The sequence below is a fragment of the Bemisia tabaci genome, chromosome 4, assembly GCF_918797505.1.
Source record: "Bemisia tabaci chromosome 4, PGI_BMITA_v3".
NCBI lineage: Eukaryota > Metazoa > Arthropoda > Insecta > Hemiptera > Aleyrodidae > Bemisia > Bemisia tabaci.
In genome coordinates, this window is record NC_092796.1 from 48,437,551 (window position 1) to 48,455,254 (window position 17,704).

General features: G+C 41.0%; 1 protein-coding gene across 2 annotated transcripts in view; it reads right to left on the reverse strand.

Moving 5' to 3' along the window:
• The window catches only part of SPR (Sex peptide receptor), a 313,008-nt gene that overhangs the window by 65,620 nt on the left and 229,684 nt on the right, over window positions 1-17,704 (reverse strand). For both annotated transcript variants that reach the window (XM_072299981.1, XM_072299982.1), the window contains one exon: window positions 7,571-7,751. In XM_072299981.1, the coding sequence (XP_072156082.1) occupies window positions 7,571-7,751 (181 nt within the window). The remainder of the gene's footprint in view (window positions 1-7,570; window positions 7,752-17,704) is intronic.

Here is a 17,704-nt window from a genome sequence, read left to right on the forward strand (position 1 = left end):
TTTTTCCTTCTTTTATTCATTTGTGCATAGTTTCTTTCGACACAACTACTGCTCATTGACTTTAATATCGACGCCATCGCTTGGAAAAGGTTTCACAAATATTTGCCACGTTTTAAAATGTAAATGTTTTTAAAATAAAGTAATATTTTCATGTAAAAAAAAAAGTATTTATAAGGTTTATTTTTCATCGCAAATTTTAAGGATGAAAATAAAACCAAATATTCACTCATGACAATTTAAATAGATTGATCAAAAGAAGGAAATAACATTTCATTAAAAAATGAGTTACCACAACAACTCTTCCGTCTCTCTCAATTTTCTCATTCCATTATTGTCAATATAATTTTACATACGGACTAAAATATGACACTTGGACCAAGTCACTGTTGCTCATTTCACGCGTGGACGTAAACTTCCGGACAAAACAGGTGTGCGGACAAAAAATCGTTGACGGAATGCCCTGAAACCGAGCGATTCGACTGGTAGAAACGGGCTGTTGCAACGTACAAAGTAGGTAGGTAGGTAATAGACAAACTAACAGGAAACCCACGAGAGACCCAATACTATTTCATAATTTTCTATCTCGGTCTATGAGAACCACCCGTTTCAACCAATAGGGTCGATTGATCCACCCATCCTCTTCCTCGCCATGGAGTACATAGAGTCGTAATGTAAATGGGAGAGCTGGCGCCATGTTCTGCTCGACGAATTCCGAGCTCGGTGTGCGCCGAGTTCGGATCGCTTTTTCGATACATTTTCGATCCAAAATGGCGGTGTAGAATACGTGGTAATTCCTATCTCCTTTGTTGTTGTTGTTGTTGTTGTTGTTGTTGTTGTTGTTGTTGTTGTTGTTGTCATCGGATGGCCGGGTAACCGTGTATCGCAAACAATCGATTCTGTATCGAAAAAGTGACCCGGCGTCACACAGGAGTCTCGGAATTCGGGACATGAAAAATGCTGAAAAGTGGCGCCAGCTCTCCCACTTACATTACGACTCTATGTACTCTATCGACGGTGAAACTTCCAAACCAAGTATCTCGGTTTGCGACGTCGCAGACTTCCTGTCATACTTTATTTTTTAAATGAAAAACTACTTAACATCTAGTCTTGAAAATTTCTGTGATTTTTCCTCTTTGTGCGGAGAAAATTCCGTGAAAATTTCAAGGAATGATATTGATTTGGTCTACTTCAAAAAAATAAAATGTGAGCGTAGATTTTTAAACACCGCAAACGAGATACGTGGTTTGGTAGTTTCACCGTCGCTATGTTCCTCGCCTATAGCTTTGTCCATCAATTTCAAGAATCAGCCCTCTTAGTGGCGGTATCGGCCTAGCCATTGCGTGGCGTATACAAATTCGAGGGTGATCGCATCGCAACCACCCGATTACACAAGTTTCAAAGCGCCGACGTCGAACCCGAATGCCGAAACTTTTAAACGCGACCCACGCCACCTCCGCCGCCACGCGGAAGTTCCCGGAAAAAGGCGGCCCGCGTTATGCAACGCGGCCGAGGGGCTGTAACCGCTCAAAGGGGAGGGGAGGGGGGATGACGAGCAGCGAACACTACCCGCAAAGCACAACACTGGCGCCCCGCGGAACTTCCGTCGTCTAAGTTCGCCTTTTTCGGGGGCTTTGACGAAAACACAATAAAGGCCGGCGGACGGTGACAGTGCGGGGAACGGGGTTGCAGGGGGGGGGGCTAAACGGGGACAAATTGATTGGGGCTGACATGGAGCGGTTCAACGAACGACCTTGAAGGGCGCGGGGCGCGGGGGGTGGGGCTAATGGAAAACTGGAGCGTAATTGAGCATCCCGCGGAGCCTGGAACCACGCATCTGTGGAGGGCTCGCGAAGGGATTGCGCGGTTTTCGCTTAGCACGTCAGAAGTTTCGAGTGGGGTTGCAAGTCACCCGGTCGCCGTGCGGTTTTTTCTTCCTGCGCTCCGTGAGACGCGAGATACAAGAAAGCAAACCGATTTTTTTTAGTTGTGAAGGTCGGAATTTTGAAGGGAGGGTGTTAAAGTAGGGGGCACCTTGGGTGCTACGCAGCCCATGCCTTGACGGGCGCTTTGCGCCTGCAGAGAAAAGTGCTATGCTAAGTAAGAACGCCGTATGAACATTCGAAAGTTGTCAAATTTCCTTTCATAAAATGTTCATTTTTGAGGAAAGTTAAGAATATTTTTCCGATAAATTTTCAAGGACTAATTGTAAAATTGCAAAAAAAAGTATCTGAAAAATTTCAAGAAAAATATCTACAAATTTTCCCGGAAATTCGTGATGTACCAAAGAAAATTTGGTAACGCCTAAAGGTTCATACGGCATTCTTCCTTAGCACGGCAGAGTAGCTCAAAGCCAGTGATTTGAGCCTTTGTTTGAACGCTACCTTAGAATTTCCAAAACATGACTTTCAAATGTTTAATACCTGCCAATAACCGGAAAATCATGAAAAAAGGCCATACGGGAGACAGTCTATTTCAGAGACCCCAGCTTTGCCATCTTGCCGATTGCTTAAACATTACTTTTGGAAGACAACACTTAGATTTGCCTGATGATGACTGCTGACCCGTAGGGTTCAGCATTGGTTTAGAAATCTTATTCTAATTCGCAAAGACTCGCAGAAGGAAGTGCTCACCCCGACACTCATCAGCCATCATTTCTGGAATTTTATTTTATTTTAGTTCGAGAAGTTGCTCATCACCCAGCATTGGGCCAAAAAAGCGTTGATCTCCAATTCAACTTTTGCCTTTCTCAAGTTCATTGCTTTGATTGTTAGTGCGAGGTTTTTTACTTTGAAATATATTGTCTATTGTCTACATTATATTTTGAAGAAATCTTGAGAAATGACTTTGACAAAGAATGTTTAAAATTTGGAGGAAAAATATTTCATAACATATTCCTGAAAATGTGTGATTTGACAAGGGAAATTCGGCAACGTCAGAGGGCTCATACGGCGGTCTTCTTAAGGACTAAAGGAATGCGATGACACTATGTGTGCAATCTACAAGCGGCCAAATATTCTAGAAAAAATTACGCGTTTCTTGGAAAACTGGTGTATTTTTTTTCTTTTGTAAACTTTACGGAAAATTTACTCATGATTTGAAGTGGATGAATTAAGGACCAATATTCAAATTAATTCTTTGAAGTTAATTAATTTTTCAACTGCCGAACATACCACTCGAAAAACCTACACGCTTCATAAAACGCGCTGTTAAGAAATGTAATGTTGGGAGTGATACAATTATTCGAACTCCTAGGAGCTCGGTGTGCCTATTCAATTCTTGGAAGGCGTTTTAATTGCTGTCGCGTCGTTTCAAGCAGAATTCCTATGAGCTGACATGGTAACAAGCAGAGCCTCCTTTGAAACTGGTTTTTCTTCTAGGATCTTTTCGTATAAGATATCTAAACTGGCGTGCCAAGGAAAAACGTGGTATAATAAGCATTCGAATGTTGCAAAATTTTCTCTTAAAAATATTCACGGAAGAAGAGGGTCATAAATAACTTTCCTCGGTATTTACAGACACTTGAGACAAATGAAATTTTTTACCAAAGCTGCAAATTTTGAGGTTTATTTCTTCACATTTTAAATCTCAAGGGGTGTTTCCAGGAGAAAATTTCACGAGAAAACCAATGAAGCCACTTTTAGCGCGTCAAAGTTTGTATAAACGGAGTTATAATCGAACAGTTTCATATCGGTATTATTTACAAGTAATACTAGAAGAATACATAGTAGCATTGATACCTTCTTACACATCCTTTATTTTATGGCGCGAGGACCTTTCGAATACAATGATTGATCATTACGCACATTACACAAGTAAACATCTTTAAACACATTTTAAATATATAGGTAACACAAGACAAAATATGAAATTTGGAAAATTCCACATTTATAACCATAAAGTTTAACATCAGCAATGAGCTGACATTATAATCGTTAATAATCGGAGTTATAATCGTTTAAAGCTTCCAAATTTTGTACGACCTCTCCTATTGAATGGATCCACTGTGCAAGGTTTTTCCTGAGCACAGGCAAGTCAAACCCACACTTCCCGTGTCTAGTGGTCCATGGAACTGCTCATTGTACAGCGTGAAAAATCGGGGCAATGGGATGAAGGAAGCCCTCAAAAAGGTAAACCGGGAGAGGGGTGGGGGCGGGTGGGAAGGTGTGTCCTGGAAAAGGTGGGCAGAGGCACTAGGACCGGAGGAGAGAGAATGGAGCGGTAAAAAGAGTCAGTTTTATGGCTTTCTTATTTCGCTCATTTCTCATTCAGCGGCGGCGCGGGCCCGGTTTCGAGACGAATTGCGTCGTTTGCCGCTAAATTACTCGACTTCACCTCGTCCGCAGAGCTCCCGCTCATGCCGCGATGGCTTCCTCTCGATCGCATCCGGACGGGGACACCATGAATCAATCATATTTTCCGGATCCTCCGATACTGCCGTCCTAAGGAAAAACGCCGTATGACCATTCGCGAGCTGCCAAATGTCTCCGAATAAAACATTTATTTTTGGGGAAAGTTATGAATATTTTTCCTAGAAACTTGCAGGAACTTTCAGAGGAATTGCGAACAAAATTATCTGCCGTGCCAATACTGCCGTGCTAAGGAAAAACGCCGTATGAACTTTAGAGCGCTGCCAAATTTCCCCGAATAAAACGTGTATTTTTGGGGAAAGTTATGAATATTTTTCCTGGAAACTTGCAGGAACTTTTAGAGGAATTGCGAACAAAATTATCTGCCGTGCCAATACTGCCGTGCGAAGGAAAAATGCCGTATGAACATTCGCGAGCTGCCAAATTTCCCCCAATAAAACATGTATTTTTGGGGAAAGTTATGAATATTTTTCCTAGAAACTTGCAGGAACTTTCAGAGGAATTGCGAACAAAATGATCTGAAAAATTGGGAGGAAAATATTCATAAGTTTACCACAAGATTCGTGTTTTATCAAAGGAAATTCGGCAACGCCTGAAGGTTTAAAATTTTCAGACATTCTAGATTAAAGTACAAATAATAATGCCAAAGAAATTTGAAGAAACATATTCGAAATTTCTCCGGTAAATTTGTATTTTATTGAAGCAAGAAAGTTGGCAACGTTTGATGGCTCATACGGCGTTTTTCCTTAACACGGCAGAATTGAGGAAACCTTTCCAACGAGTATCCTAACCTGAAACTCGCGGACAGCAAGAGCCGCTTTCACGACATTTTCTGGCACTACACTGATGAAATTATTTGTGTTCTTGTGTTAATTTTGGTTAATAAAGGAAGTGGAACAAAAATGAATACACATTTTGTGATGATTTTGGCACAGTTTAAAACTTAAAATTTTAAAAAAAAGTCGAAATCCAGGATAGTTACGAAACGAAGACCCACCTACTCTCTAAAGTGTTACGTAATTCATGGGCATCCCTTTTTGCCTCTATTCCCTATAGTACCATACTAGTCTGTCGTCGATCAATGGCGATTTAAATTTTTTCATCGGATATGAGCACGCCAAAAACCTAAAACGATTCAGATTTAATGCATGATGAGCAGCACATCAACCTTATTCTTAAGGTTTTATAATGAACTCAAGACACTCATGTTCGAAAACCCCAAGACCTCACTGTCCTGCGCTGATAAATATGGTTGTGATCTTGTGTTAGTTTTGGTTCATAAAGGAAGTGAAACACAAACCAATACAAATTTTGTGTTGATTTTGGTAGAGTTTGCGGTGAATTTAGTGCAGAAAACAATGAAGAGTCTGGGAAAATGCATTCCTCCGATTGCAACGTTAGTATTCACCACTCATTTTTTATTTAATTTCTTCGAGATAAAAGGCATCTTCTCTTGAAATTGTCAACCGAAGGCTAAGGTCATTCTGTGTTTTATTTCGCGTATTAACCAAACTTTTGTTTTGAAAATTCTCCCGGTGTATATGTAACGACTGACCACCACAATTTCCTATATCCTCTTAGAGCTTGTCAGGGCTGAATTCATATTCGTTCCTTAAACTGTTCCCTTCTCCAGGAGGTACCAAATGGTTGACAATAGTCATACAGCAAGGTGTGAACGAACCGTGAACATGGCAGAATAGAATAGACAGTTTTTGCAAACGTCGAGTAAAATTCAGTTTTATAACTCTGAGAATGCTTTGGCAACACTCTGCTAAAAGCGGAAATATGGTTCAATACGGCATCTATGCTCGAGTGATGGGCTGGTGAGTCAATAAGGAGAAAAAGTAATTTACAGGGGAGCGAGAATTTATGAGACGAGAGTATTTCAGCAATAAAAACTAGGCATTGTCCTTGGTCGAGAACACATCTTCGAGAGAAGAGCTGCTAAGAGAGAAGTAAGAGCTTCACACTGCAACCAAATAGTTATAGTACGCTTTTAACCACATGGTTGGATATTCCATTGAAATTTTCGACTAAAACTGCAAATTTTAGTGTTTAATTCGTCACATTTTAAATTTAAAGGAGTGCTTCCAAAATAAAATTTCACGGGAAAACGAATGGAACCACTTTCAAAATCTCAAAGTTGTGTATAAACGGAGTTACAATTGCTTTTCCAAATTGTGTCTGACCTCTCCTATTGACTCGGTCCACTGTGCGCCGCGCCGACCGCACTGTGTTGGCGCAATGCGTGAAGTATTCATGCAGTCTTGTAGGCGCTATGCGTTTCAAGCCGACTGACTGCTACTGCCCGCATTGTATTTGACGCAATGCGTGAAGTATTCATGCAGTCTTGTAGGTGCTATGCGTTTCAAGCCGACTGACTGCTGACCGCAGTGTGTTTGACGCAATGCGTGAAGTATTCACGCAGTCTTGTAGGCGCTTTGCGTTTCAAGCCGACTGACTGCTGCTGACCGCAGTATATTTGAAGCAATGCGTGAAGTATTCATGCAGTCTTGTAGGCGCTATGCGTTTCAAGCCGACCGCCGAGCGGGAGTCGAAAGGGTCAGCAAGAGCATACCTACGTTTCACTCACCTTGGGATTTGAGGGTTTAAAGAATCAAAATGGACTACTAGACAAGGTACGATTTAAAGGATTCTGATATATGTTTCTTAACTAAAATTTCACGTAGAACACAATTCGCGCAACGAAAATTACCGAAATCAACTCCTAACGAAGATATTAACATTTTTATTTCACACTGGTTACGAGGAATTTGGCCTGCCCACTCACAAGAAACTCAAAGCTCTACGCGAGTCAAATCGTGCACTAGAACGGTTTCAGCAAACTTCTCAATCAAGCGATGTTCATTTCCCACCATGTGCTGTTCAAACTATAAGCAATTTGCTATAGCTGAGCCAAAGCATCAAGTTTGAGGTTGCCAGATTTTTATATCGCAGAGACTGTCGTGATAAACGTTTGGCGCGCGATGTGAATCACGTTGAGTATTGAGTTTTCATGAGCAATTGGTTTGAATTCACGCATCAAGAATCATTAAATATCTTCGTAAGGAGTTGATTTCGGTAATTTTTGTTGTGCGCATCGTGTTTTACGTGAAATTTTGATTAAGAAACATGTACCAGAATGCTGAAATTCGTACCTTGTCTAGTGGTCAACTAGACAAAAATATCGTAGAGGGACTTACCCTGCAGACGGTGATGGGGTGCTGTCCTCTCCAAGTGATGGTGACCGGCTCGTAGACCTTGTCGAGGAAGCGGGTCGACTGGTGGAGCGTGGCCAGGATCCCGATCCACGTTATGCACTTGAGGACTCGGGGCATCGTGCACCACGTCCGGGCCACCGGTGCGTGACAAACGTAGATATATCTGCAACACATCAATCGCAACAGTGCATTAATCCTCGGAATCCATCAATGCTTCCGTTTTTCCAAGATATAGGGGCGTCTCAATTCTGTCGTCGTCTTATTGACCCCCCTCCCCCTCCCCCAGAATTCATTCACTCTCGTGACGCAGGTACGTGGGTGGACTAGCCAGAGACCAAAGACCCTCCATCGCTATCTTGGCAGTGATGGAAGCTTTGACTTTCGGGAATCCAGGCACTACGGATCTGGGTGTTTCCTTGGAGATTTTAAACCCACCATGTGCGGCACACACACACACATGAAAAAAAGAAAAAAAAAAAGAAAAAAAAAAAACTAGGTATATGTTGAACAACGTTTTGAAAATATCGCAGGTTCATAAGAAAATACGCCATTTTGCAAAATGCCTCGGCAAATAGGAAAATTGTATTGAATATCATGTTCGCTTATTTGCCTAGGCTTTTTTGAAAATGACTAGGCACTTCCGAAAATGACTAAGCACTTTCCAAAATGTCTAGTCACTTTCATCATAAATGCCTAGGATTTACTGCCGTGCTAAGGAAAAACGTCATACGAGCCTTCAGGCTTTGCAAACTTTCCTTCGGTAAATCACGAATTCTTGGGAAATTTTTTAAATATTTCTCTTCCAATTTTTCATGTAATTTTGTTCGCAATTTCATCTGAGGTTTCTGAAACTCTCAAGAAAAAATATTCATAGCTTTCCTCAAAAACGAACATTTTATCGAAGGAAATTTTGCAACTCTCGAATGTTCATAAAGCGTTTTTCATTAGCACGGAAGATTAGGCAAATAGAGACATTTCAATGCTTTCTTTGCCTTTTTTCGTATTTGCCCAGGTATTTTGCAAAATGCCGGATTTTCCTATTAGCCTGCGACATATATCTCGTTTCCAAAACTAATCGAAGTTTAGCAAACTTTTTTGACTCATCACGTCAATCGAAGCTCATCATCCACCCACTAGATATGATGACTGTTTCTCCCTTTTGTCCGTCAGGAAGTGTTAAACCCCCAAAAGTAAAAGTTTCCACCTGTCACCAAGAGGCCAGTGGGGGGTCTCTGCGACTAGTTCCGTATTCTGACATGCTAATGAAGAGCGCCCTTTGATGACTATCGTTCTAACCGTTGATATTTTCATGATCTGTTTATAATGAAAGACAGACCAGAAGTTGCAGACTTGCCTTTAATGGTTTTTTGGAGGCATTTCAAACTAAAGCAAGTCTTTTTATTGGTAAATGTACCTCAATATTACAATACGGGGAAAAATCCAACATGTTTTGCAAAAAATATCACTGCTACCTCTGTACCGGACATTTTAACAACGAAGCCTTAAAAAGTAGTCGTACATTTCAGCATCAAATCAACCCGTTGGAAAAAAGTAATTTTATGCGACATTACGCCGATTTTTTGCCAGGCTCATCTGAAACTCGAAAGTTATCTATTCTGTGTATCTACGAACCATATGCTTGCAGCTGCATCAAAAATAAAATTCTGGCATCGTTAAATTAAGCTGTAAACTGTTGAACGCTAAGGTGATTTCAGGTGGCATTTCAGAGTGAGCTTTATGTACCGGCCCATAAAACGATTTAACGACCAACTCGATTGATCTGTAAAAAATACGCACCCAAACTATAAAACTACAGAATATTAGGATATTTGCCCTCTTGTTGAGAGGAAGGAACCCGTAATTAATTTGTAACGATTGATTCATAAAATCGCCAAACGTAACTTTTTATGAATCCGGTCGTGACACGCAGCTAGCTGCAGGAGTGGCTACACGTTGTTTCTTAACACTGTTTTCCTCCTTTTAAATCCATAACGAATAATCGACTCTGGGAGAGGTAATCCATCTTTAAAAACATCGATTTTTTTCATACTTTTGAATATAAATTTTGATATTCAAAATTAAAATGTGACGAAACTACTAAAAAAGTACTGTTGAATTTTACTCAAGGGTAGCAAATTTTTTTCATTTTATGATGATATATTGTGAGCTTCCTCATTATATCGCCCTTAATTACAGCGTAAACTAAAAGGGTCCCTTTCAGGAAAAAAGCTGCTTAAGGAACGACAACGACTTCAACCCGTTCTGCCGTGCTAAGGAAGAACGTCATATGAGCCCTCAGTCGTTGCCAAATTTCCTTCGATAAAACAAGAATTTCCTGGTAAACATATTCATATTTTTCTCCAAATTTTTACATAATTTTGTTCGCAAGCTCGCTTAAAGCTCCTGAAAATTTCAAGAATAAATAATCATATCATATTATTCTTCAAATATAAATACTTAATCGTAGGAAATTAGGCAGCTCTCGAATGTTCATACGACGTTTTCCCTCATCACGGCAGCATTGAGAAACGATTCAGTTCCGTTACGAATGTCGTCGCTTCTATGTAGGCGTAAGGGCGTAGTTCTATTTCCACATGAGGCATGGAAATCATAGAGATACATTCAGCCCACGGCTCACGTGGGAATTAAGATACACCGTTGCGGCAGAGATGCGACGACATGAGAGGTGTCGTGTGTGACTTAATTCCGAGTGAATTCTCAAATTTCCGCTGCGACTCAGTTGATCACAATAGTTCCGCCAAAGGAAAAGAAGAGAAGAACAAAACTTCAATCAAAAAGCGAAGTTTAGGGCGTGAAATCCGAGTGAGATACGTCACACAGACTCCCGATCCTCGGAGAAATTCCTCCTGCTCACTGTCGACTTATTACATTCGCCGTTTTCAATAAAGTATGCACAACTTTATTATTAAAAGCTCAATAAGAGAACTTGACTCTACGGATCAGCAGGTTGTGGCACTTATTTTTCGAGAGGAGTATGCGATGCGGTTTCGGTTGGTATCCTGCTACGGGAATAAGGGAAATAAGAATGTACAAGCTGAATATTTGCTCTTTCCAAAAAGAGTTCCAATACTCATTTTAGATTACAAACAAGTTCGTGTGAAAGATCATGCAAAGCTGAGTACAGGGAAATAACAGTGCGAGCACTTGCCTTTCTATTCAATAGCATCTTGCTGCATTGTTTCTACCACGTCGAATATATTTCTCAAGTTTTATTGTTGAATTTTACTTGAGTTTCGTAAAAATTGTATTTTTCATGATGCTATATTAAAGGCATCCTTAAACCTATCTTAGTCACAAAGTAAACCATATGGAACCTTATTAAGGGAATAAATGTAGTCAAAGGGATGACTTTGAATGATTGCCCATATACACACGCAATTTTTTCTCAAAACCGAACTGAAATCCCTCAGAAACTCTATAAAACTGAATGTACAATTTTTAGCTTTTTTCCATATTCGAAGAAATATGTCTGTTTTATGTCGAAATGGCAAATCAAATCCCCTCGAAGGGAGGCCCGCGAGATGATGAATAAAAACAAAATCGAGAATTTGCGAGGGAATGGTTAAATTAGAGGACTTATTCCCACGGCGAAGGGAAATCAACAGTCGTTTGAGTCGAGCATGAGGAAGATTCAGACGGAGTTTATGAGCGGAAAGTCTACAGTCGCCGTTTTATTCGTATTTAATGCGTCGCCAATATTTTACGACACAGAAGTACCTCCGTTTATCGGAACTCAGGCTCAGGAGCCAATTTTACAACAACCCTCTCGAGACATTACGTCCTTTTCCAGACGAAGGAGCCTATAGCTACATCTCGGCATTCCCACTCCGAATTTGTATTTTTACTCGAAGGCTGTTGCGGCCATTTTGTATTGAAAATTTACCACAAGATAGGGCAAGAATTGAACGCCTAAGGGGCGTTCTCATAGGCATTCTTTAAACAACTACGTTCCTCAAGGCGGCACAATCAAGGAAGCCTTTAGGGAAGCACCACCAAAAGAGCAGTTTTTGTGAATCTGCCGTCAAATACGGCGGTAAAACTTTGGAAATAGATCTTTGTGAAGAATTTCAATGCTTTACCACAGCAAAAATTATGAAATATAATATAAAATACACTGCGGGTCTCGAAAAGTTTGTCAAAATCATGGAGTAGTTTTCTTTCGTATTTTGTATTTTTCGCAGTAGCCAATCATTTTCATACCTTGCAAGGCTCTATTTTCAAAGTTATCCCGCTGAATGGACCACTAGACAAGGTACGAATTTCAGCATTCTGATTCATATATCTTCACCAAAATTTCACGGAAAACACGATGCGCTAGACGAAAATTACCGAAATCAACTCCATACGAAGATATTTAATGATTCTTGATGCTTGAATTCAAACCACCCGCTCATAAAAACTCAATGCTCTACGTGATTCACAACGCGCGCTAAACGTCACCATGAACGCCTCTGCGATAAAAAAATCTGACAACCTCAATCTTGACGCTTTGGCTCAGCTATAGCAAATTGCTGATAGTTTGAACAATACATGGTGGGAAATGAACATTGCTCGATTGAGAAGCTTGCTGAAACCGTTGTAGTGCGCGATTTGACTCACGTAGAGCTTTGAGTTCCTTGTGAGCGGGCAGTTCAAATTCCTCGTAACCAATGTGAAATAAAAACGTTAATATCTTCGTTAGGAATTGGTTTCAGTAATTTTCGTTCTGTTAATCGTGTTCTACGTGAAATTCTAGTTAAGAAACATGTATCAGATCGCTTAAATTCGTATCTTGTCTAGTGGTCCATAGCTGATATGGTTTGGTTCCTTTCTGCTTAACGCAGTCCTAAATACGACTCTTTATCATTAGAAAGACCAACTTTCGAGCAGTTCAAGTGAAAGTATCTCTTTGAGGGTTCATGTGGCACCAGTGCTGGTGGTGCCTGTAGCTTGAAGAGTATTAAAAGTGGGTTTGGCGGGAAATCACCGTCAAAAGGAGCAGAGGGCACGCCGATGGCGAAAAGAAGGGCGGAGGGGCGAGGTAACGGAGGAGGGGGAGGCAGATGAGGGCGGGAAACTCCCGGGTCGGGATTAACCCTCTGCGCAGCAACACGTAACTCACATCCTGCGAGTGCGTCCAAGTCTGCGATGGAATGCGGATTTTCCTAGAAGAATGATTGCGATTTACTTTAATCCCGAGCTCCTGCCAATTCCACCTGTTGCCGATTTTAAACTCGAATCCCTCCCGCTCGTTCCCTCGCAACTGCTCATATAGGAAGAGTGTAGCCATGTGTGAGCTGTTGTGTGATTGGTTGCGAAAAAAAGCTTTAAAACTGAATTAAAAGCTCCGGGCTATATAGACATACCGTCCGTTCCGGGCTCAGAGGCTGGAAGTTCCGGGTGCTGGAGTCGTAGCTTCAATTACTTCGGGTGCTACGCCCGTAACTTTCGGCGTCTGAGCCCGGAACGCGGACGGTATATCTATATAGCCCGTAACTACGGCTTCCCTGGCCGGAGCTTTTTTTTTTCAGTGAATGAGGTCCGTAAGGCCGCACAAGGAGAGATGAAGAAACTATAGAGGCGTTGTTACATTCATTCAATCTCATCAAAAATTACCCGTTGGCCGCAGATAGACAAAATTAGTGTTGTTAAACTCTCCATGGCTTTTCGTTGTTTCCAGGATGGCTGCAAAACGATTTTGCTGGCGATTTTGATGGATTTAACGACGCATCTTGTACTTCAGAGTTTTCGCGCTGCTGTCTCCCCTATTGTGTAAAAGTCATTTCCGGAAATCAACGCTCAGACAGACTCGCCTAAAGAAGACTGACGGCTAAAGAGTTGAGCAATTGGTTTAGAAATTCCAACCCAATTTGCAAAACGTCGCCCGACAAAAATCGAATTTTCTTTTGAGGTTCGGAACTATTTCGGCGTCAAAAACTCGCAACTGCCGTTTTAATTAAGTTTGGAACTTCCGCTCCGGTGACTAAAAGAAGCAACGTTGGTGCATGATTTTGACACAGCCTCGAAGGATGAGGCGCATTTCCGTGACTGGATTCGGTCGATTCTTTTACGAGCTATCAACCACTAAACGGAATTCTCATCGGACGGCGGTGCAGAGTGCACCTACAACATTTGATTTCCATTCTGGCAGCAATGGTGATCACATCCAAAATTATCGATCCAATTCCCGAATGAGTAGAGTACCTTTATAGATGGAGTTTATAGTCACTGAAGGTGCCACTCCCGATTTGCTCAGCCGTGTTCGGCTTTTCGTGGAGCTTTTAGGATAAAAAAAAAAATGGCGGACGTCACATGCGGACCATTCCCAAGTGCAGATAATGAGGTTTTATTCGCCTATGTGACCATGAAATTTACTCTGATCTCGAGGGTGGATGTCTTCACTCATATTGAATCTAATATTGTGCATTAAATTCGGAAACATCTTCATAATGGCCTGGTTACACGCTCAAATTTCCGTCAAATTCCGATCAAAAAATCATGACCAAGATGGCGGTCGAGAGTTATCTAGACTGATGAGTAAAATTTATTAAAACAGCGTGTTGATTGAAATAAGCATGAAATAAGCACGGTTGTGTGGAAATCAGATGAAGGATGAGCCCCACAGCTCCATCATCTACCATCAAATTTTTGCAGGCCGCAGAAATTTGATGGTAGATGGTGCGCACCAGTCACCATTTGATCGGAAATTGATGGAAATTTGAGCGTGTAACCAGCACATAACATGAATCTCTAGCTCACAATCAAACTTACCAACCTTGCAAGGTCAAGTTACCAAGCAGCAGGAATCAACCTCCAGAAACGAGGTTATGTGCTTGTTTGGATTTGAACCATGACGTGGCCAATAACTGAATCTATGGCACGCCTATTAATGAGAGAGTAAGGGAGGACGGACGGATTATTTATACCGGATGATACAGGGTTAAAGAGCTAGGCTACAGAAGCGTGTTCCATGGGTCAAAATATGACTTCTTTGCTCTATAAAGTTTTTTATACCAAAGTGCACTGGAAAAAAAAAAAAAAAAACACATTGGATCTAGAGTCCAGACTCTTAAAAACATTGACAAGAAAAAATAGTCTTGATTCAATCGGATTTAAGCTTAAATCAAGAACCAAGCCTCTTAATTTGAGCCGATTTCCTTTTGATTTAAGCAAAAATCTGATTGAATCAAGAGTATTTTTTCTTGTCAATGTATTCAAGAGTCTGGACTCTTGATCCAATGTGTTTTTTCCCAGTGTGCCTCCAGTTGGAGCTACGGTCTCCCCAAAATTTCGGAAAGTAAATCGTTTTTCCTGAATTTTGGCAGCGGCTGTGAACCAAATCTCATGAAAAGTGCTATCCTCCATTTTTATGCCCTGGATTCATAAATGATCCAAAACAATCTAAATCTCAAATTAAAGAGGGAGTTTGGGGGTGTTTCGGCTCCTGCAGTCCGGCCGTTTAACCCTGGATCACCCTGTGGAAGGGAAGAGAGAGAGAGAGGGAGAAAATGAAAGTAAGGGCCGTTTAAAACGGGGCTGGAACAAACCCCACGTCCGTTTAAAAATAGAGCGGCTCGCAGGGCGGCGCACGGAGAATCGGAGGCGTAATGTTGGGGCCTCGGGGTGGACTCGATTCAAAATTGTAGACAGCGCGTCGGGGCCGGAGGAGGGGGGGGGGCGGGGATTAAAATGAAATTAATGATAAACGCTGAGTATCTCCAAGAGCCCAAGAGCGAGTTCTCAAACAAACCCCTGTCCGGAGCCCGAGCCTCGGCTGGAATCGCCCCGCGCTCATCTGCTTTATCTCCCGAGCGCCGGTGAGCACCTTGCCGTTTTTCAACAAAATCCTCCAAATGCACCGCTTAAGCTGGACACTTCTGCTCTCCATAGCAAAAACGCCTTAACTCCCGGAGAAAAAAAGGAGGTGTTTGCATCTCGAGGTTTGTTTACCCTATGACGTAGGTCGGTGCAACCTGGCCAGCGAAATCCGGAATTCGAAGTATGAAAAACGGACCAGAATGTCCCATTTTTTTGCTTAAATCAACTCATGATATAATTTCGAGCACTTTTTATAGAATGCCTTTTTTCCATAAATTACACCATTTCCAAGAAAATCGATGATAAACGTCGCTGTACCGACCTACGTCATCAAAAAAATTCCAAGATGCCCGAAATGCAAACACCTCCTTTTTTTTCCAGATGACCTTGACTCTATTTCAAATTTTTCATTTTTCTTCTACACATACAGCTCTATTACAAGAAAAAAAAAATGACCACAAGGCTTCATTTGTTTTCAAGTCGAGTTCCGTACGGTATGCCAAAGTTGACTTAAAAATATAAAAGATGAACATTTTTTGGACTTTTTTTAGAACAGAATTTTCCAGAAAACATGTTGATAGAGTTACGGCGTTTTTACCTTCGGACGGCTGACTTGGATTTTGTGTAACGCATTCTAGGCGCGATTGATATATTTAAAATTTTTACCATCACGTGGATCATTTTGGGAAAATCGAATTTTCAATCGCATTAGATTGACCAGTTAGGAATGCTCGTGCGCTCAGTATCCTCTCCTTAAATTTTAAAAAAAATCCGCCGATGCAGCACCGGTCGAAATTTTCTGAAATTATATCATTTTTACTTTAAATTCTTGAAGCTCCGGGTACGATTGCTATATTCAAATTTTTACCCTTCGGGGTATCTTATTGGAATAATTGAATTTTCATTTCATTCGGTCAAAAGTGTCTAAAATTGTATTATTTTTAGTATTTTCTGGAATTCTTAAACCTCTGGGTGCGATTGCTGAAGTCAAATTTGTACAATTCGGGATATCATTTTAGAAAAATCGAGTTTTCAGTTTTTAGATCAATATAGAGTGCCTATATTAGGGCTAGGACATGTCGGAAAATAGAGCTCATAGGGTCCAAAAACGCAGCCAACTTTCTAACACATATTACGCTAGAAGAACGCCGTTGTCAATCTTCAGATTCATAATCAAAGTAATACGGCCAAAAATTATTACAAATAAGCTCCCTGCCGCAAGAATGAGTAAATGTATGCAAAAGCTAAGTTAATCACGAGCGCTTTATAAACGAAGGGTCGTCACCATTGCAAAAATGAGGCATTCTGGACAGTTTGAGTTCAAAGGTTGGCTGCTCTTTTTGGCCCTAAAAGCTCCATGATATACCCTCCAAAATTACCGACAGGTCTGTACTCTCCTCATGTAGATACTCTAGATCAATCATTAAGAAGTGAGCAAGCTTATTTTCCTAAATTTTAAAACAAAGTCAGAGGCACAGTTCTCAATCCGTCGTTTTCCAGACGAAGGAACGCAACTCCATTCCAAGGTCGCGAAATTGAATCAGACAATTAAATTTTCCCCAAGACAGTACAAATGCAATTATTGCCCTACATTTATCTGCTTTCGTCGTAAGTTCGAAGAGGTCTCAGTGAAATTTTCAGTTGGAAATTCCGAACACTCTCCTCGTAATAATGTAATTTGTGAAGGGAAATTTGGTGACATTTAAATGTAGTTGTGTTCTTTCGACAGGAAAACGGCAAAAAATTTTTTTATAGATACATGACATAAAAAAGTATGCAACGTCCGCCACAGTTAGGTTAATTCCGTTTGAACACGTCAAATTATGCCGAAAAAGAACAAAAACTTAAATAGTACCTAACGTATGGAGAACGAGGATAAGTATTAGACCTGTTCATGAGAGGTCAGGATTTAATGTAGCCAAATTCGAAATCGATTTCCTCTGAAAGCCTCTTTTTGTTGGGAATGTCCTTTCCCCTAGTAAGGCAGTTCCGGGTTTATTTTCTTTAGAATTAATTTCCGTGTTTGACGCTTTCCTCGATAGCGCAGAAAAATATATGAATAATAGTATTGGTGGCAACAGTGTTTGGACACTCTCACCTCTTGCTCTGGCTAATTTTCAAACCGAAACGGACTCGCGGGGATGATTAAAATATAATCTTCGGGCGATATTAATTACATTTTTATACCCGCGTTGGGAATGACGGACCGGACGGACGACCATACGCCAGTCACACGAACCGACAGACAAAAGGTTTTTCGTGAATCACGTATAATCTCCAGCCACGTCAAATACACGA